The 17,412-nt window shown below is 39.1% G+C and overlaps 1 protein-coding gene across 1 annotated transcript; it reads left to right on the forward strand.

Annotated features, from left to right (window-relative positions):
• Positions 1-232: 232 nt before the first annotated feature.
• TMEM33 (transmembrane protein 33) lies at positions 233-15,747 on the forward strand. The gene is made up of 7 exons (XM_068403304.1): positions 233-420; positions 1,572-1,666; positions 2,093-2,280; positions 3,233-3,300; positions 4,074-4,207; positions 6,027-6,110; positions 7,492-15,747. Exons 1-7 carry the CDS (start codon positions 364-366, stop codon positions 7,619-7,621), a joined length of 756 nt encoding a protein of 251 aa, XP_068259405.1. The 5' UTR covers positions 233-363; the 3' UTR covers positions 7,622-15,747.
• Positions 15,748-17,412: the final 1,665 nt, after the last annotated feature.

Here is a 17,412-nt window from a genome sequence, read left to right on the forward strand (position 1 = left end):
CGCATCCCCGGACTCGGGTGGGTGCCGCTACCAGCAGGGTCCGGGGCCACGCCCACACACCGCCCCGCCGCGCCGCACCCCACCCCACCCCACCCCACCCCACCCCACCCCACCCCACCTCCCAACAACGCCCCGTGACGTCACCGGGCGCCGTCGGCAGCGTCACGCCGCCGGGCCTACATTGCCCGGCAGGCCCCGCGGCCTGCCGGAAGTGACGTCAGGCCGTACCCGGAAGCGCGCGGCGGTTTGCCGTTTGTGGCGCTTGCGGTGGGTCGCGGGCGGCCGGGCCGCGGCGTCGGGCCGGGAGCAGGAGCTCGGGCAGGCGGCCCCACCTGAGGCGCTTCTCTCCCCGCAGGTGCGGCCATGGCGGACTCCACGCAGAACGGGCCCATGCAAGGCGGAGCTGGCGGTGGAGCCGTGGTAAGGAGCCCAGGGCCGTGGCTGAAGGGAGCAGGCCGCGGCGCCGGCCCGACTCTTGGGGGAGGTGTGGGGGTCCTGGGCCGGCCGCGGTGCTTCTCCAGCAGCGCGGGCGTGCCTTGTGCTGCGGAAAGGGTCCCGCTGGAATGGCGGCATGGCCGGCTCCTCGCCCGGGTGCGGGCAGGGGGAAGCGGCTGTTTCGCTTTTTGATTGAGGGCGTGCTGTTGCTGCGACGTCGTTCTTGAAAATGCCTTAATCAAAACTAATTCTGTGTGGCAGCAACTATGTGTCGGTGGCTATATTGTGCAAACGAGACAGTAGATAATGATACGAGGACGCTTGCAGGTTAGTTAAGTTAATTTCTGGTCACTTTCATAAAAAGGGTCTAGAAACACAGAGGAAAAGACCGATCTTCAAAAGCTGGCTCAAATTTGGAAAAAAATTTTGAGCTTTTTCAGGTGAAAGGAAGCTGATGTTTTGACTCTTTGGCACCTAATGGTCAAAAGCATGCTGTGTTTCATTAGAGCCTTTCTGGTACCAGGACTATATCAGGCAGGACTGTTGCTAAGGAGAGCTCAACAACAGGAGAGGTGCTAGATTAGCATTAAAAGTTTTTTTTTTTTTTCTTTTTTGAGGCCAAGAATATCTAGGCCAAAACGATGCTACTTTCCTTATGATGCAATTAGGCTAACTTTACCTGAGCCCTCCTTTCTTTCCCCTTTATAAGAACTGTGGAGATTTATCCCCAGGTGTGTGCAATGTATTCTAAAAGGAACCTTGAAGCAATAGATGTAAAAATCAGACAGTAAAGACCTTGCATGATACATTTTTGAAGCTGGCTGTTTTGTGAGGTTGGTTTGTATAGAAGAACTACCTCCACAGAAGGTCTTGCCACTGTATTTGGTTGTAATGTACAAAAAAGGAGCCTTTTGATTCTGAGGAAGCTTAGCTCTTTTTGATCTAGTTAGTAACATCACATGAGTCAAGTATCACACAGAACAAAAAGATGCTATTTGCTTCAAGCTATAATTTGATTTATTCAAGGTTAGAGAGAGACTTGCAACTTAATATAGAAGGGAAGAATGTTAAGTGTATGGAAATACTAAGGTACCAACTTCTGTGGGGGTTGGGTTTTTTCTTTTCTTCTAATGTAGCAATTTCTGATGGCTAACAAGTTGGATACAGCAATGTGGATTTCCCGCTTGTTCACAGTTTACTGCTCAGCTTTATTTGTCCTGCCTCTTCTAGGGTATGTATTGTAATATTGTAAAATAGCATTAAAAAGTTAAAAGTAGCTACAATCCCTTTTCATAGAGTTGTTTTTCACGTAAGGGTAGATTTCTATTGTTCAACTTTTTGTCAGAATAGCTTACAGATTTTAGATTGGTTTAAAACGCTTCTAGATGTGTTTGGAAAAATGTGTTGAGCAACTGTAAAGTAGTGGCAAATGTATGTTTTTATGGGTAGTTATGGAGTCATATATTGAGTTGTTTTACCTTTGGCATCTGCAGTAAGTCAGTGTTACCAGTTTTTGAGTTGTATTTTGGTAATAGTGCTTATGTACAATAATAGAAATACTTCGGGTATTGTGCAATTGTGATGTAATTCTCAAGGGTGGAAGACTTCTGAGCAGGGGCTTGGTTCGTATGGTAACATCTCCTCTGATGATTTGCAGGTTGCATGAAGCAGCAAGCTTTTATCAGCGTGCCTTGCTGGCAAATGCTCTTACTAGTGCCCTCCGACTGCACCAAAGGCTACCGCACTTTCAGCTCAGCAGGGCGTTTCTGGCCCAGGCTTTGCTGGAGGACAGCTGTCACTACCTGTTGTACTCTCTTATCTTTGTGAATTCCTACCCTGTTACAAGTATCCTTTACTTGTGTCATCCTGGTAATGTTTTTAAATATCTTAAAAGCTTGAGTCTTTTAATCACCTGTGCCATGATTTGAAAAACTAGTTTAAAGTAAAATATGTTTGCTATTCCTAGAACATGCCCTATGTAAAATAGGAGAGGCTTATGTTGATTGATCCATATTCTGGTTAATCACCTCTAATATGAGTGCACTGCAGTCTCTGGCTACTTACATTTTCTTTTCTCGAGACTTAAGTTCAGTGGATTTTATGACCAGCCTCAAGTGATACTTTAAGAGGAGACGGTGACTTTCATTTATTACCAGTACAGGGTTTATATATGACTCCTCACTGGAAGTAGGACATATGTAATGTAGAGAAACAATTTATTCAGTAGTAGCTTTTTCAGATGAGTTGTTAAACAGATAAAGTCTGCAGAAAAGACTTACTCCTGTGGCTTATCAAAGGTGACTTTTCTTTGTGCCACTGTCTGTACGCTTAATGATCTACTCTTAAAATGTCTCTGGCAGAGGAATGTCTACATTCTTGCTCTCTAAAACGTGAATGGCTGGCAACTGCATGTTCTTTGGTAAAGAAATGCATTTTGTAGCATCTCTTAATAAAAAAATATTATGACTACATGTATTTGATAAATTTTAAGTAGTAACCTCGTGCATCTTTCATGGAGAAAGAACGCATTTCAGTAGAAATGCACTGGTGTGTAATGGTGTATGTTGTACTTCTGCATACCTCCATACACACCCATTTTGGAGTTAATAAAATGCATAGCAAAGATGTGTAAGAAGCAAAGGGAAGAGCTGTAAATATAGATGTTAAACATATACATGGCCAATATAGGCCATTCTAGCCAACCTTTTGCAAAGAGCTGTGACTTGTGTGTTAGCATAACATCACGAAGGAATGAAGCACTTGTGCAGCCTGTAATTTTCCTTATCACTTGCTTCAGTGAGTATTTTTCCAGTTCTGCTGTTCTCTTTGCTTCATGCTGCCACATATACAAAGAAGGTTCTTGATGTAAGTATGATATGATGTATGACACGATTAATACTGTTGGTATTCTTGAGTTTTATAAACAGGTCTGAGTTGCAGCTGTGGTTTCCTTTAGCTACGCTAGAGGAGTTAGAGTGAAATTGTAGTATAGAATCTCAGCACAGAGAATTTGAGAAGTCTTTTTCTGGGTTGGGTTTTTTTTCTCCTTTCTGTTATGACTCGATATGTTGGAGTTGACACTTATTATTTTTCTTCAAATGCTGTTCTTCGAAGGAAGCAAATGCTGTATAACAGTTAAGTTGAAACTTAAGATGTGTCTTTTCAAGCTAAACCATAGCCTGTGAAATTTAATGCTCTATTTCAGTAGTAAAATAGCAAACCGCAGGGTGAGGCTAGGGAGCAAAATACTTGCCAGTTGGACCTGCTGCTCAATGAACTGCCTTGTGCAGCTTAATGTAACTCCAGCCTTTGGTGTTCCTAACTGGGCTGTCTTGCTACCATAGATACTTCCTCCTATTGGGCAGAATAAAGCTCGTGGCCATTTCTATGCAGTTGAACCTAAAATGAGTGGGTGAGGGAATTGCAACACCTCATGTTTTTAATTGAGTTCTATGTAATTATGGAGTTCCAAGCTTCTGGTAGTTTTCTTTAGGATACTAATCTCAATATCTTTAAAAGATCTTGTCCTAAAATGCTGAAATGAGTTGTAAATTTTGTTAGTATTTTGATTTCTGTGTGCTAGAGAGGATAGGAGTAACTTGTATGTTTTCTGGCAATCTTGTTTTTCTTCTTTAAAGGCACGAAGTTTGAATAGTCTGCCCTTTCTGAGAAACCTTTTAGAGAAACTGAATGCTAATCAACAGAATATTCTAAAATTCATTGCTTGCAATGAAATTTTCCTGATGCCAGCTACAGTTTTTATGCTCTTCAGGTAAGAATTACCGTAAATATTTTCAGAATTAGAAACTTTCTACACAAGGTTACTTTTTGCAAGTGAGTTCTCTGTGGGTCACATATTTCCATTTGTATGTTTCTGGCTGACCAAGGCTTGAACTTAGAGTTAAATTTATTTGATTCCTAGACTTTTCAAGTTGGTGCATCGTGAAGTCAAAAAGCATTCACTCTGATACAACTGGGCACCAAAAAACCCTTACCTTTCATAGCGTGGGTGACATTGTTGGGTCAAATAAAAGTTTTTCAGGCGTGTAACTTGCGTTCTTCTACATTGTTCAGTAAGTTTAATTTTGGTCAGTGTAATAGAATATTGAGATCTTCGGCTTCATTGAAAGTGAACTCTTATTTTTGACTATTAGATTCCAGAAATTTAAGTGGCATGAAATTTCATTGTGCTGAAAGTGTGCAAGCAGGAGTAGGTTATGTCCTCTCCTGTGTTACTTCTGACCAATGACCCTTGTCTTTTTTTTTTTTTCCTTTAATTCCACTTGGTTTTGCCTGTTGTGCAGCCTGTTGAATTAATTTTAGGAATCTTGAGCCTATGGATATTGGAATCCTACTGAAGTCATATAGGCATTATGACCTGCTGGTCACTGAAGTTTGGGTCATTTTCTTTTAATATTTGGAGGGGGAATAACACCCTTTGCTCTATAGAAGTCAGAGCACAGTGAGAGCATGTGTCCTGAGTGGTCTCACAGGCAGCAGAAGGGAAGCTTTATCTTTTTGGAAGCTGATAGACTGCATAATTTGTCTTTTGATATGTCAGATGAACCCTTCAGTGCTTCAGCCCTGAAGGATTCGATTTCATTTAAGGCCACTTACTAACTGACAGATAAACTCTGTATCCAGTACCTGAAACTTTCAAGTGCTTTAAACTTCTCTTTGGGAGAACTTTTTTTTCCTCTCTATGGAGAACTTAGTATGTGAAGCGTTGCTGCTTGATAAGTCATCTAGTAGATACTGGAGCTTATAAAAGGTCATATACCAAATTTTAAAATTGTATAATGGTTAAATGCAGCTATTGTGAGAATTTGTTCTTTAAACTGCTTTAGCATATTGAATTGCTTGTAAATACAGTGCAAGTGCAAGATTTCCTCTTTTCCCCCTCCTGTAGCTTGCTTCCCTTTTCACTTTATATTTTTAATTCTGAGTACAGATATTGCTCATACTTGAAGGAGCTCTAGTTACTGGAACTGTAATGTTCAACTTCAAACAGAGCTTTTTAATGTTTAATTAAATATGTTTTTAAATATTTGATACTTTGTAAAGTATCAAAACCTAATTTCAGTGTAACTGAAATAGTCAGATATCAGCTTGGTTTCAATATCTCAATACATCTATAATAGTCGCCAGTGTGTTCTGAGAAGTTTTGCAGAAGATACTAGAAGTATGGTCCAGATATTAGAAGTGTCAAGTTCTGTGCTTGACCAGCAAGCTTTTTCTTAATACTGAACAGGCATCTACCGTCACTTCTGTTACTCTTTGCCCACCACCAGAAATGAGGCATATAGACCACTTAATAAAAACAAAATCAATAGAGAGAAGAGCGATACCAGTATTGTATTTCTTTAACTGCTTCATTGAGCAGTTTTATTCTGTAATGTAAGTTTCTGCTTTCATAAATGTATGGTTATGTATTTTTTCTTGTCAGATCTAGATTATCTGCACAAATGTGACCCCAGTCTAGCTTTTTTATGCCTAAGTAGTTTCCTACTTTAAGAAAAGTCCTGATTTTTTTTTTTTTTTTTGGGGGGAGGGTGGTCAGTATTAAGCTTTACTTCTCTATTCTCTTTCAGTGGGCAGGGGAGTCTGCTCCAGCCGTTCATTTACTATAGATTTCTTACATTACGCTACTCCTCTAGGCGAAATCCATACTGTCGGTAAGTGGTAAATTGATATTGGAAGATAACATTTAACTGCATAGTGTTTAGGCGTTCAGAAATTTTTCATTCTGAAATGGATGTATAATTCATAATATTAAATGTGCAAATGGTAATTATAGAATGTAGGCTATACCTGGATGCTAAAAAAAAAAAACCCACCTGATTCAAGGTTACATTGAACTTCTTTGAAATGTACCACCATCCTTGAATGGGAGCCTTCAGAACATGCTTGTATAATTAAAACTGCGCTTTGGGAGAAGAAAGTCTTTTAATGGTTCTGCAACCACTTAGCAGAAAGATATCCTTATTTTTAGACTCCACGCCTATCTGAGGCTAAGTCTATACATGAACGGGCACTTATGAACTTGTGTCATGTTGACTGAAAAAAATCTGTGGATGATCTTAAACATGTTCATGACCTCCTTTAGTTAAATTTGTAAGTCAGGTTAACTATAATTGAAATAGAGCTTTATTGATTTTTGTTTAGCATTGGCTTGACCAACTTTCATTGCTTTAAACTTTGATACCATAAATATTTCTATGAGGATTTGCTTGGGTCGGTGTTTTCTCAGAACTTTTCTTATGACAAGCATTGTATAGTGTAAGATTTTGTGAACGTACTCTCCAGTCTGATCGCTACCTGATTAGAAAATGGCTTGTTAAAGTACCAAGGAAGTGGCTTTGGCTGCCATGGTATGCAAAGACAGGTCTGAGAATCATAAACTTAATCACCTCCTATTCCCTACTATTTTGAAAGGAATCAGTTGTTCCATCTTAGTATGTGTATTTTTTAACCAAAAAAAGTCCATGAAGGTACTTTACTTTTTTGGTATCTAAAAAAGTAAGTTCTGCAATACTAGAACTCACTTTCAATAGAACTAGTTTATCCAAGATGTTTTGCTGGCATTTATATAGTTTTAAGGTAAACTGGTGTTGTAGGTTTTGTCATGTCTGTCTTTTAATACTTGCTTCTAGAGTGCAGAGTTCTTGCATTCTGGCAAGAAGCAGCACGAATACACAATTGTCTCCCAGCACCTTATGCTGCTTCTGATAAAGCATTACTTTTTTTTTTAATAGTTGTGGTTTTGGTTTGTGTTTTGTGTGGAGGTTTTTTTGGTGTTTTTTTTTTTTTGCTTGAAGGTGGAATTTTTCTGCTGTCCTCAGCTGGAAGTGGCTGAATTAAAGTTAATTACAATTTTAGGGCAAGAATTGTGAAGCTCTTGCAAGATACTGCAACACTGAGTAGATCTAAAGAATTTGCTAACTGGGGGGGGGGTTGTGTGTTGAGAAAAGTGAATGAAAAAGATAGATTTAGATACTACTTACTTCTGATAAATTTTGTAGGATTTTAATGCTCTCTTTAAATCTGATTTTTCAGGACTCTCTTCACCGAGCTGAGGATTGTTGTTGAACACTTAATAATGAAGCCCTCATGCCCTGTTTTTGTAAGAAGACTATGCCTCAGCAGCATTTCCTTCATAAGCAGATTGGCACCAACTGTTGCATAGCCAAATTTCAGGCACTTGTGTTTTGTGAACATTATGAGCAGCTGGCACTTCTGCTGATGATTATAAATTCCTGGTTTTACACTGATCTCACTCCAGGCTGTATAAAAATGTGTATATGCTTTTCTTGGAGATAATATGAAATTTAGCATATCAAAAGCAAGTCATGGAAACTTAAAATTACTATGCTGTATTGCTAATTGGTGAAAACAGTTGCTGCATCTTATCCAAAACATGCCCAGTCATACAGAATTGTTTTTTCAGGAATCAAGGATTGTTTGAGGTTGATTAAGACTTTAAGTCTGTGCTCAGTAGGTTTATGGTAGTTGAACCATAGCTACTGTAGGATGTCTCCAGTGGATAGGAGTTGGTACCCATACCTGTGCAGTACACTTTGGACAGTATTCTTCTGCTTACTAAATGTATCTGTAGAACTATGTTGTCTAAATTACTGTACTCAATGTAAAAATATGGCCCACTTTGAATTTAACTAAAGGGATTAAAATCTATCAGACTGACAGAGTTAACACCATTTCTGAAGGAGAGGATATTTTTATTAGTTACTTAAAAAGAACTCTTCCAAGTTCTTACTTTGTGACATAGTCTTACATTAGATTGTTGGAAGAAATCTCAAGACTCTGACCATGGAAAACTCTGTGCAGTTATCTTATCATAACAAGATGTTTTACCAAGCCAAATTGCTGACCTGTAGGCTTTTCAGACAAAGATGCAATGCTTAAACTTTTAACCATCTCTTAAGTGAACTAATCAATGTAAATGAAGTAACTGTTGCAGAATCATTGCAGGTTTGTTCTTGTGTCTACACAAATGTGAGACTGCAGTAATTCAAGCATGTCAGCTTTTTAGAAAATTAGTCTGTAGCTAGCTCTATATAAATTGTTCTTCCAGTTTGAGACTCTCATTGTGATGGGAAATTTGCATAAAGGATTGCACCTGTTCAGGCAGCTTCTGAAACAAATGGGTGTAGGATTTTCTGGCATAAATCCATCTGATCACTGATCTGAAGCCAGTGTCATGACTACGGAAGTAAATATTAAATTGAGTGCTGATTATGCATTCACCCAGCAGCTGAAAGGTAGGTCATGGAAAAAGAATATTATCTGTCTGAACACAACTTATTTCCGTAAATTCAAGGCAAAGTATTTGCCTAATCTTCTGTAGTTAATGTTAATATTCTAATTGCATAAAATTAAATGGGTTTCATTGGCCTTTCGTAAACTTCTGTAGCACTATACTTAACTGTTCTTCCTTGGTCAGAGAAATCTTGTGTGAGACACTTTGAAGCAAAGTACTTTCCTGTAACTATTGAGTTACCTTGTTTGTGATGTGGACGTCATTCAGACTTTCCAGTTGTATTAGTTTGTTAGATCAGAGCCATGTATTTATACACTTATTCCATTTTTTTGCTCAACCTCTTGGTACTGATGAACCAATTCGTAATTTAATATGATATTCTTTGACTACTTGTCTTGCTCTCTGAACGTGATTAGCTATTTATAGAACACTTGCACACTGCAAAAGCAACTGCATGCAGTAATGCTCTACAGCTGCTAAAGACTTGCAATGAGATTCACTATATGTATATCCTGTAATTTGAGGATTTTATAAAAACTAAAATTTCTACTGCAATAAAAGGTGTGTTAAATGTAATTTGCTAGGCTCTTCAAGCTTATTTTTCTAACAGAACATACTGATCCTTGAACCTGGAAGTTGAGCAGAATGCTGTCCTGTGTGTACGAGTGCATGTTCTTGTATTTCCACTGCTGTTTCTGAATTGGGATGTGATGTCTTGTACATTTCTAAATTATTTTATAGGGAATTTTTGCCTTCTAAAGTGCAAAAATTTATAACCCTTTCCTTCAAAATTTAACCCAAGAATAAGCACTGCAACAATGGTATCTAACCAGAGCAGAAATCTAGACCTACTTCTTGCCATTTCAATTCTTCAGCATTGTTCTAGACCTTCTCTTATGTTAAAAGGTGTATTTTTTGAGTGGTGATATCACACTCTGTTCAGTTCTTTGCACCACTGTGATTTAAAAATTAATTTGGTCATCTAAGTTGGTCCCCATACTGGGAGTGGAAGGCAAATAAATACTTCTGTAAGTAGTGTAAGCAAGATAACATGTTATTTCTGAGCAAATTTTTGTGGTCTAAGACTGCTGTTATGGGTGCAGTCTACTGTTCCTTTAATTTTATGCTGTTACTAAATTAGAGAGGAGTATAAATTGGATCTGGTGTATTGCAACTGTAACTGAAGGATGCTAAGTCTTGAGATCCAACTCTATGAATGGACGAGGAAGATTAAAAGAAATAAGTGAATAAGATTTCAGTAAATAGAAAGTTGGAAGACAGTGCCATGAAGTAGAGCTTATATGTGGATACAGAATTTCTTAACTTTTTCTATTAAGTCTTAATGGATCAAGAGGAGGAAGATCTTTCATAGATGGGATTTGATTTCATTTGGCTAGTAGTATATTTTTGGCTTTGCAAGGGGTTGCTTGACAAATGAGGCCTGGATTTTATTTGTGACATGGTTAAAACGTACCTCTCTGTGCCATGAAAACATGGAACAATGGGGTAAGAATAACTTCCAAGCAGAATAAATTGGGCAACTGACCTGCACTGTGCATCAACTTTGATTTTTACTTTAGGCAGCTACCTTTAGGCTGCCTAAGTGATAACACTTGAGTTTCCTCAGTGCTGACAAAAACATTCTGTCCTTGTGCCTGCTTCCTTACCATGGTTTTTGACTGTTTCTATCATAATGATTAAATTAAATACATGAAATGCTGTTTGTGTCCTGATAGCTTGAGATTTTTCTGATTAAAAGAACTGTACATTAATGCTGCTGTGCTGTTAACAGCTAGCTGTGATGCGGAGGCTGTAACAGAAGTCTGTAGTAGTAGACAAATTTTACAACTGACCATAAAATGTTTGCCAACCCCAAGTGTGAAGCAGAGGAGTTTTTGTCCTACTGAAAGTTTACCTACCTAATGTGGTAATTGTTTCCACTGGTACAAATCACACTGGTCATTGTTGTTATTGTCTTAGCTTTTGTAAGTTAAAGTGCCGTTGCATAAATTCTGTGGGTAGACCTACCCCTTGCTGTGCACAAGCTTGCTGTAGAAGTGACACTCCAGCGTAAGACTTGTCTGTTCTCACCTGTAGATAAATAAAGCATCAGGACCTGCTGGGTCTGTTGGAGCAGCTAATGGCAGTTGGGATTTGTTACACACAAAGTAATTCACTAATGCATCCATCCTTTCCTTTATTGCCTTTCAATTTTATACTTCTATTGTAATTTTTTTGCTGTCAGTTTTATGTTTTGCTCTATTCTTCGATGAATGTTCAAGGGAAGAAATATCTGTTAATATTTTAAGCTCCACATTTTAAGGATTTTTTAAAAAATATATTATAATCATGAGCCACTATTTGTTCCAACAGTTTTTGAGCTGCTAACTATGTATGTGATAGTACTGTCCAAACAAATAACGTAGCTGGTTATTTTGTACAGTCTGTGTTGGACCTTTTCATCACTAGGCACCTGTATTGCAACATGTGCTGTACAGATCCCTGGTTAATTAAGGAATTGCAGTTCTTACCTGTTTTACAGATAGGAACTGAGGCATGGAAGGAAAGACGACTCGCCTGAGGCGATGTAAGAGCTCTGGCAGAGCAGGAAATTTTTTCTGAGTTGGACGAGTGTCCGGGGGAACTGTGATTTGTTTCTACACCACATATGACCTCGTGGTCCTGTTTCCAAAATGATACTAACTGCTGCTTAAACAGTTTCAAAAAGTACTGTACCTTACAGTGCTAAGATTAGGGGTAGCAAAGACCATTGAGCTAGAATAGCATGTTCTTTTAAAGCGGTGTCAAAAATCGATTCCCATGTGCAAGAGCTAGGTATGGCCTCTGGTATCGTTACCTTCCCAGTGCGGAAAAATAACGCAACGGAATGAGATTGCAGTCACTTAACGCTAGATTTAGATACTGATCTGTTTTGTCTATAATTTTTAATTGCTGCAGTGCAAGTATTTGTGGTTAAACTATATATGCTGAAATTGGTTAGTGTATCTTTGTCCTGCACCTTTTATTGTGCTATAGTTTTCTTAAAATCCAAGGAAGACTCAGGCCTTGCTGTTTTAAGTGGCCTTTTAAGGACAGAACCTTAAGCAATCATTTATTTCAATGATGGATAATGTAATGGAATTTAATTTTAAATGTGGATTCAAAAATATCTTTTTCATAAAATGTCAGCATTATTTATTAACTTTTCTGCAGAAGCTAGCTCGGTGATAATAGCAGGTATTGTGCAGGTAAGGGAGTTTCATTGCTTAGTTTTGTGCCATCCAGATGGTACAAACTTCTAAAATGAACTGAGAAATTCATCTCTTACTTGTATTCAAGGACTGAGGCACAAAATGCTAATGTAAGGGCTCAGAGGGGAAATATAGTTCTCCTGCATTTTTGAGAAAATGTGAAGCCCTTTCAAGAAAATCTAATAAACATCATAATCAGAGGCTGCTGACACTAAGGAAAAAGCACCTCATTCGCTCTTTCTTTTATGCAGCGATTTACTGGTCCCTACTGATTTTCAAATTGTATCACTGCAGTAAATTATCCATGCCAGTAGCTGTGAAGGAAAGCAGTGGGATCCATATTTGTTTAGTGCTGTGCTTAAATCAGCAAGAATGATAAATTGGATGGTATGAAATTGGAAATATCAAGGGCTTTTCTCAGTGAACGAGCAAGAATCTCCATTTGTAATTTATTGTGACCCTTTTTCACTGTATGTGCTTTGTATGTCAAATATTTATTTCAAAACAAATTAAATTGTTTTCTGTATTGATACAGCTATGGTTTTGTTGATGTTCTTGAAATCAAATTGTATAGGGTTTTTTTTTGGATTTAAAATACTACCAATGTTGTGCTGCAAACCAGCACTTGTTTAAGTTCAGATCTCTGAGTTTGAGTTACTGACCAACAGCTTTCCATGTTAAGTGTTCTAGGCATGTGTTGGGTGTTGTGGTCTGTTGGGTTTTTGTGTGTTTAGAATAGTGCAGAATGCAGTGAACTATTACAGCTTTTCTTCCTTTTTCTAGAGAAAAAGGAAGATTAAGCTGCATATCAAAACCAAAAAACGCTGATTACTGTCTTTAAGTCATTGGAGCTATTCTGCTTAACACCTGGCATAGGTAACACCAAGTCCTGTGAAAAAATTTACCTATATGATCAGTTTACTGCCATGTTCTTGGTGCAAGTGTTAATAGAGAAAGTTAAGTGTGCACCTGTGCTTTGGCGGGAGTTCTGTCCCTTTAATCCTAAAATAGGTCACTTTGTGAGTATGATTATATCCTACTAAGTGCCACTGCTGAACTGAAAACAAGGTGTAGCTAGTGCTTGATTACTTGGAATTTTTATCAGTGTAATAATTTGTTTAGCAACTAGTGAGCAAAATCATAAACCAGTGTTGCTAATAATGTGACCCTATGTTATCCTCTTCTTGTGGGCTAGGCTTAGCTCATTTGTGATGGCATGTAAAATAGCTGACTTGGATTCAACCCCAGTGCCAACCAGATGGGCTTTATTCTACCACAGCTGGCTACCACCATACAGCTGCAGTTTTGTAGAAGCAGTAGTGTAGATTGTATTCTGAGGAGCCATGAAAGACCCTGATCTTAAAAGGAAGCAATGGTTAATTTTCGTTCATCTCCCTTTATCATGGTTTCCGTGTGCCTGACCGTAATGCCTTGCTTGTGAGGCAAATGAAGTGTTGGAGCAGTCCAGACTCTCCTGCCTGGGGTGAGGAAACTGGTTTCCTTGAGAACAAGTGCAGATTGTGGTATTTTCATTTGCTGTGTGTGTTCCTATGAGTGTTCACTCATGCACCTTTGCCAGTGTGAAGAGGAAGAGTACGTTGGATGAAGATGGTGCATCAGTTGGTTGAGATATTTCACAGGAAAATTAAGCTGAAAATCAGAAATGATAAAGGTGCAGGGCTAGATTATCTGCAAGGCTTAAAGCAATGTCAACTATAGTTTTCACAAAGATAGAAATGTAATAGAAGGGGAAAAAAGAAGAATGGGGAGAAAAATGACAAGAACACAGAAGAGTTCAGCTCTGTGATAGAGAGGCATGAAAATCCTATTGGGTGCTCTGTTGCTTTCACAAATCCCAATACACCATTCATGGTTCTATGCCATCAGTATCCTCTGGATAGTACTTAAGTTTTCTAGCTGTAAATTATTTCTAATTTAGCCTCTATTAAAATACTATTGGAATAGCATGTTCAGATGTTGCCACATTGTACAAGAGCTGACAGGCTGATCTTGGTTTACTTAAAATGGAAAACAACTGCAGTGGGATTATCTGTTCTTGTCCATCATGTTTGAAGCTCCTGTAGTAGAAAAGTAGAGAAATAAACACTTAACTGTGGTCTATATTGCTACTGGGCTGCTTGGCTTTTTTTTTTTCTTTTTTTAAGCTTTCCTCTTTCCATGTTGCTTTGCTACCTTTTCCTATTGGCAATCTAGGGGAAGATATCATATGTGCAACTGCATGGGGTTTTGTCCTGATGTATGTTTGCTGCTGTGTGCAAAGACACCTATAGAACATGATATTTGTAACTTAGCATTTTAACATTTTTGGATTTAATTTTTTTAATCTAGAAAAACTGACTAAACAGTGTTTTGAGATGACAGACATTTGCCTATTACAATCCATCTCAGCATACTTTCTGCTATAGCAACTTCCGTTACGTTCTGACTAAAGCACAGCAAAAATCATTGTGAATCCTTTCAGTGCTAAATTTAAATCAAAGCCATTGCTAGCAAGTATTTTTTTGTAATGGCAGATGGAAATCTGAAGTTGACTTTCTGAATTCTCATCTGTCCACTGGCAATTTTATCAGTTGTATAACTGTATACTACAGAAAAATATTGCGATCTTAGAAACTACAGTTATAGTATCAGGCATTACTTCAGCATGTGTTTGAGCATCCAGCGGTTCTATTCACATTTTTAATTATCTCAAATTTTTTAACCACTCTGGGGCAGAGATAAGGAAGACATTTGGTTGCATCAATGTAGATGTGCAGTGGACAGATGGTGTGTATGTATATTTACAGCAGCAGATAAATGAATAAATGCATAATATTTTGAGGGGTTTTTGCCTTTTGGGTATGTTAATACACTTTGCTCTTTATGATTAAAAAGCCTCTTCCTGACCTCTGCCAGTCTCCTCTCTTTGCAGAGTATTATACATTTGTAAGGGAAATAGTTTTTAAAAAAAGACTCTTACACTGCATAGGTGCTTCTAATATCCTGCTTGTATACACTTCAGAAGTACTAGTCAAACTTATTTCACATTCTTGTAATTACTTTTTTTTTTTTTCTCTTAGAAGCAAAAGAATCAAGCTGCTTTTAAGCTGGTCCTTGATTTGTTCATGTAAGAGCTGGCAGGACAGGAGGAGTAGCAAGAGGCTAGACCTGAGGATGCAGGAAGCTTCCTCTGGTCCTGTGTTCCTAGGCATGCCTGCTTATTACTGTAGAGAATAAGAGTAGTTGTTTCAATATATTATGTATCATGTACTTACTATTGTTTTTAAGAATTTTAAACGAGCTTTCAGCTTTAGGATGAATATAAGTGCTGCTAACCTTAAGAGTTCTTTTTCCTTACTCAAAGAGGGGAAATTTTATTTGACCATATGATGTGGTCATTTGAAATTAAATGAAATTCTTCTTCCATGTGCTAATTTTATTCCAAACCACTGACCTCTAGTGGCTGGTTTGCAACTATGAAGCAAAACATTTTAGTAATTTAATGCGCTCCTCATGTGTCTATTGGATACAGGAGACCCTTTTTTCCCTTTAAATTTCTCAGGAGAATAATGTCTCCTCATGATTTATTGTACTTTGGCTTCGCAAATATCTATCTGCCTTATGCATTAGAAAGGAGATCAAAAGAAAATCAGATTTCTGGTTAAGGTTTCTGTAAAGAAGTAACTACTTATAGGCCCAAATGTTTGTTGTGATTTTGGGAAGCTAGAAGACCCTATGATCTGTGAGAGCATCCCATAATAAAGATCTTAAAACTTTGTCAAATCCTTGTAGTGATAAAGTATAGTAATTATATTGGCAGAATCCTGATTCCTTTTTGCTTAGAATGTTGCTGTGTTACAATTTAAGCATTTCCTAGATGTGTGGGTGTGGGATTCTTGATCCAGGAACAGTAACATTTTCATCTTTTTCCTGCATAACCACAAAGTGCATATTTCTGGATATATGTTGTATGAATCTTTCCCTTTTCCCTAATTCAATTGTAGCTGCTTATGTCCAAGTATAACTCCCATTGATTTTTGTTGAGATAGTGAGCTGGTTTTGGCTGGAATAGAGTTAATTTTCTCCATAGTAGCTATTATGGGGCTGTGTTTTGGATTTGTGCTGGAAACAGTGTTGATAATGCAGAGATGTTTTAGTTACTGCTGAGCAGTGCTGACACTGGGGCACTGCTGTTGGGCCAGTTACTGCTGGCACTGCTGAGGCTGGGGGTGCACAAGAAGTTGGGAGGGGACACAGCCAGGACAGCTGACCCCAGCTGACCAAAGGGATATTCCATACCATATGGTGTCATGGTCAGCATATAAAGCTGGGGGAAGAAGGGAAGGGGTGGGGGGGACGACGTTTGGAGTGATGGTGTTTTGTCTTCCCAAGTAGCTGTTACACGTGATGGAGCCCTGCTTTCCTGGGGATGGATGAACACCTGCCTGCCGATGGGAAGCAGGGAATTAACTCCTTGTTTTGAGCGGCTTTTGCTCTCCTTTGCTTGCGTGTGCGGTTTTTGCTTTACCTAATAAGCCATCTTTATCTCAACCCGTGAGTTTTCTCACTTTTACCCTTCCAATTCTCTCCCCTATCCCACCGGGGAGGGGAGTGAGCGAGCGGCTGGGTGGGACTTAGTTGCTGGCTGGGGTAAAACCATGACAGATAGGCAAGTGACTCTCTGTTCCCCAGGGGGAGAGCAAATTCTTTAAAAAGTGTAATGTCTCCCTTTAGGAAAACAGAGTATTGGGTAGCTAAAAGGAGTGCCTGCATTAGCATGTTAAATCAGAGCCATACTGGGTTTTTTAAGTGAATCCCCTGATTGTTCTCATTTACCATTAAACCAAACAGGAATGTCTGCTCTAGGCTCACTCCTAATAGCTCTAGTCTCTGTCAGGGGATACAGGGACTGACCAGTGTGGGGGATGCATTGCTGCCAAGTTCTCCCATGTGTACCAAGTGCACATGGCAATGGAGGCCTTCCAAACCATGGAAACAGCATGTAGTGTCTTTGGGGCACTAAATAAAGGGCCAAATGATATCTCTGCCTCCATGTCTGCTGTCAATCGCTAGCCCCTCAAAGTTTGTCCCATCTTTCTCCTATCCTGATATTCCTCCTCTTCTTTACGTGCCCTATCTCCTGTTGTTTGCTCTTGCAAAACCCTTTCTGTCTTCTGGAGCCCTATTCCCCAGCTTAATTGTACTCCCATTTCAACCAATTCTGTAGTACTGATGTCAACCTAGTGTCCCAGGAGATCTGGCATCTGTCACCTGGGTTCCTGAGGAAAGGACGTGGTTACCAGCCTGTGCTGTGAGAGGACTGCAAGCTGGTCCAGCAGCAGCAGGAGGTCACTACCCGCTTGGCTGCTGCTGGGGTCGAAAGGGCTGGTTGAGCACTGCTGCACGCAGTTCAAGAAACTGAAGATGACTCTGCTGGTGTTCAGGTGA

This window comes from Nyctibius grandis, chromosome 6 (genome assembly GCF_013368605.1).
Source record: "Nyctibius grandis isolate bNycGra1 chromosome 6, bNycGra1.pri, whole genome shotgun sequence".
Lineage (NCBI taxonomy): Eukaryota > Metazoa > Chordata > Aves > Nyctibiiformes > Nyctibiidae > Nyctibius > Nyctibius grandis.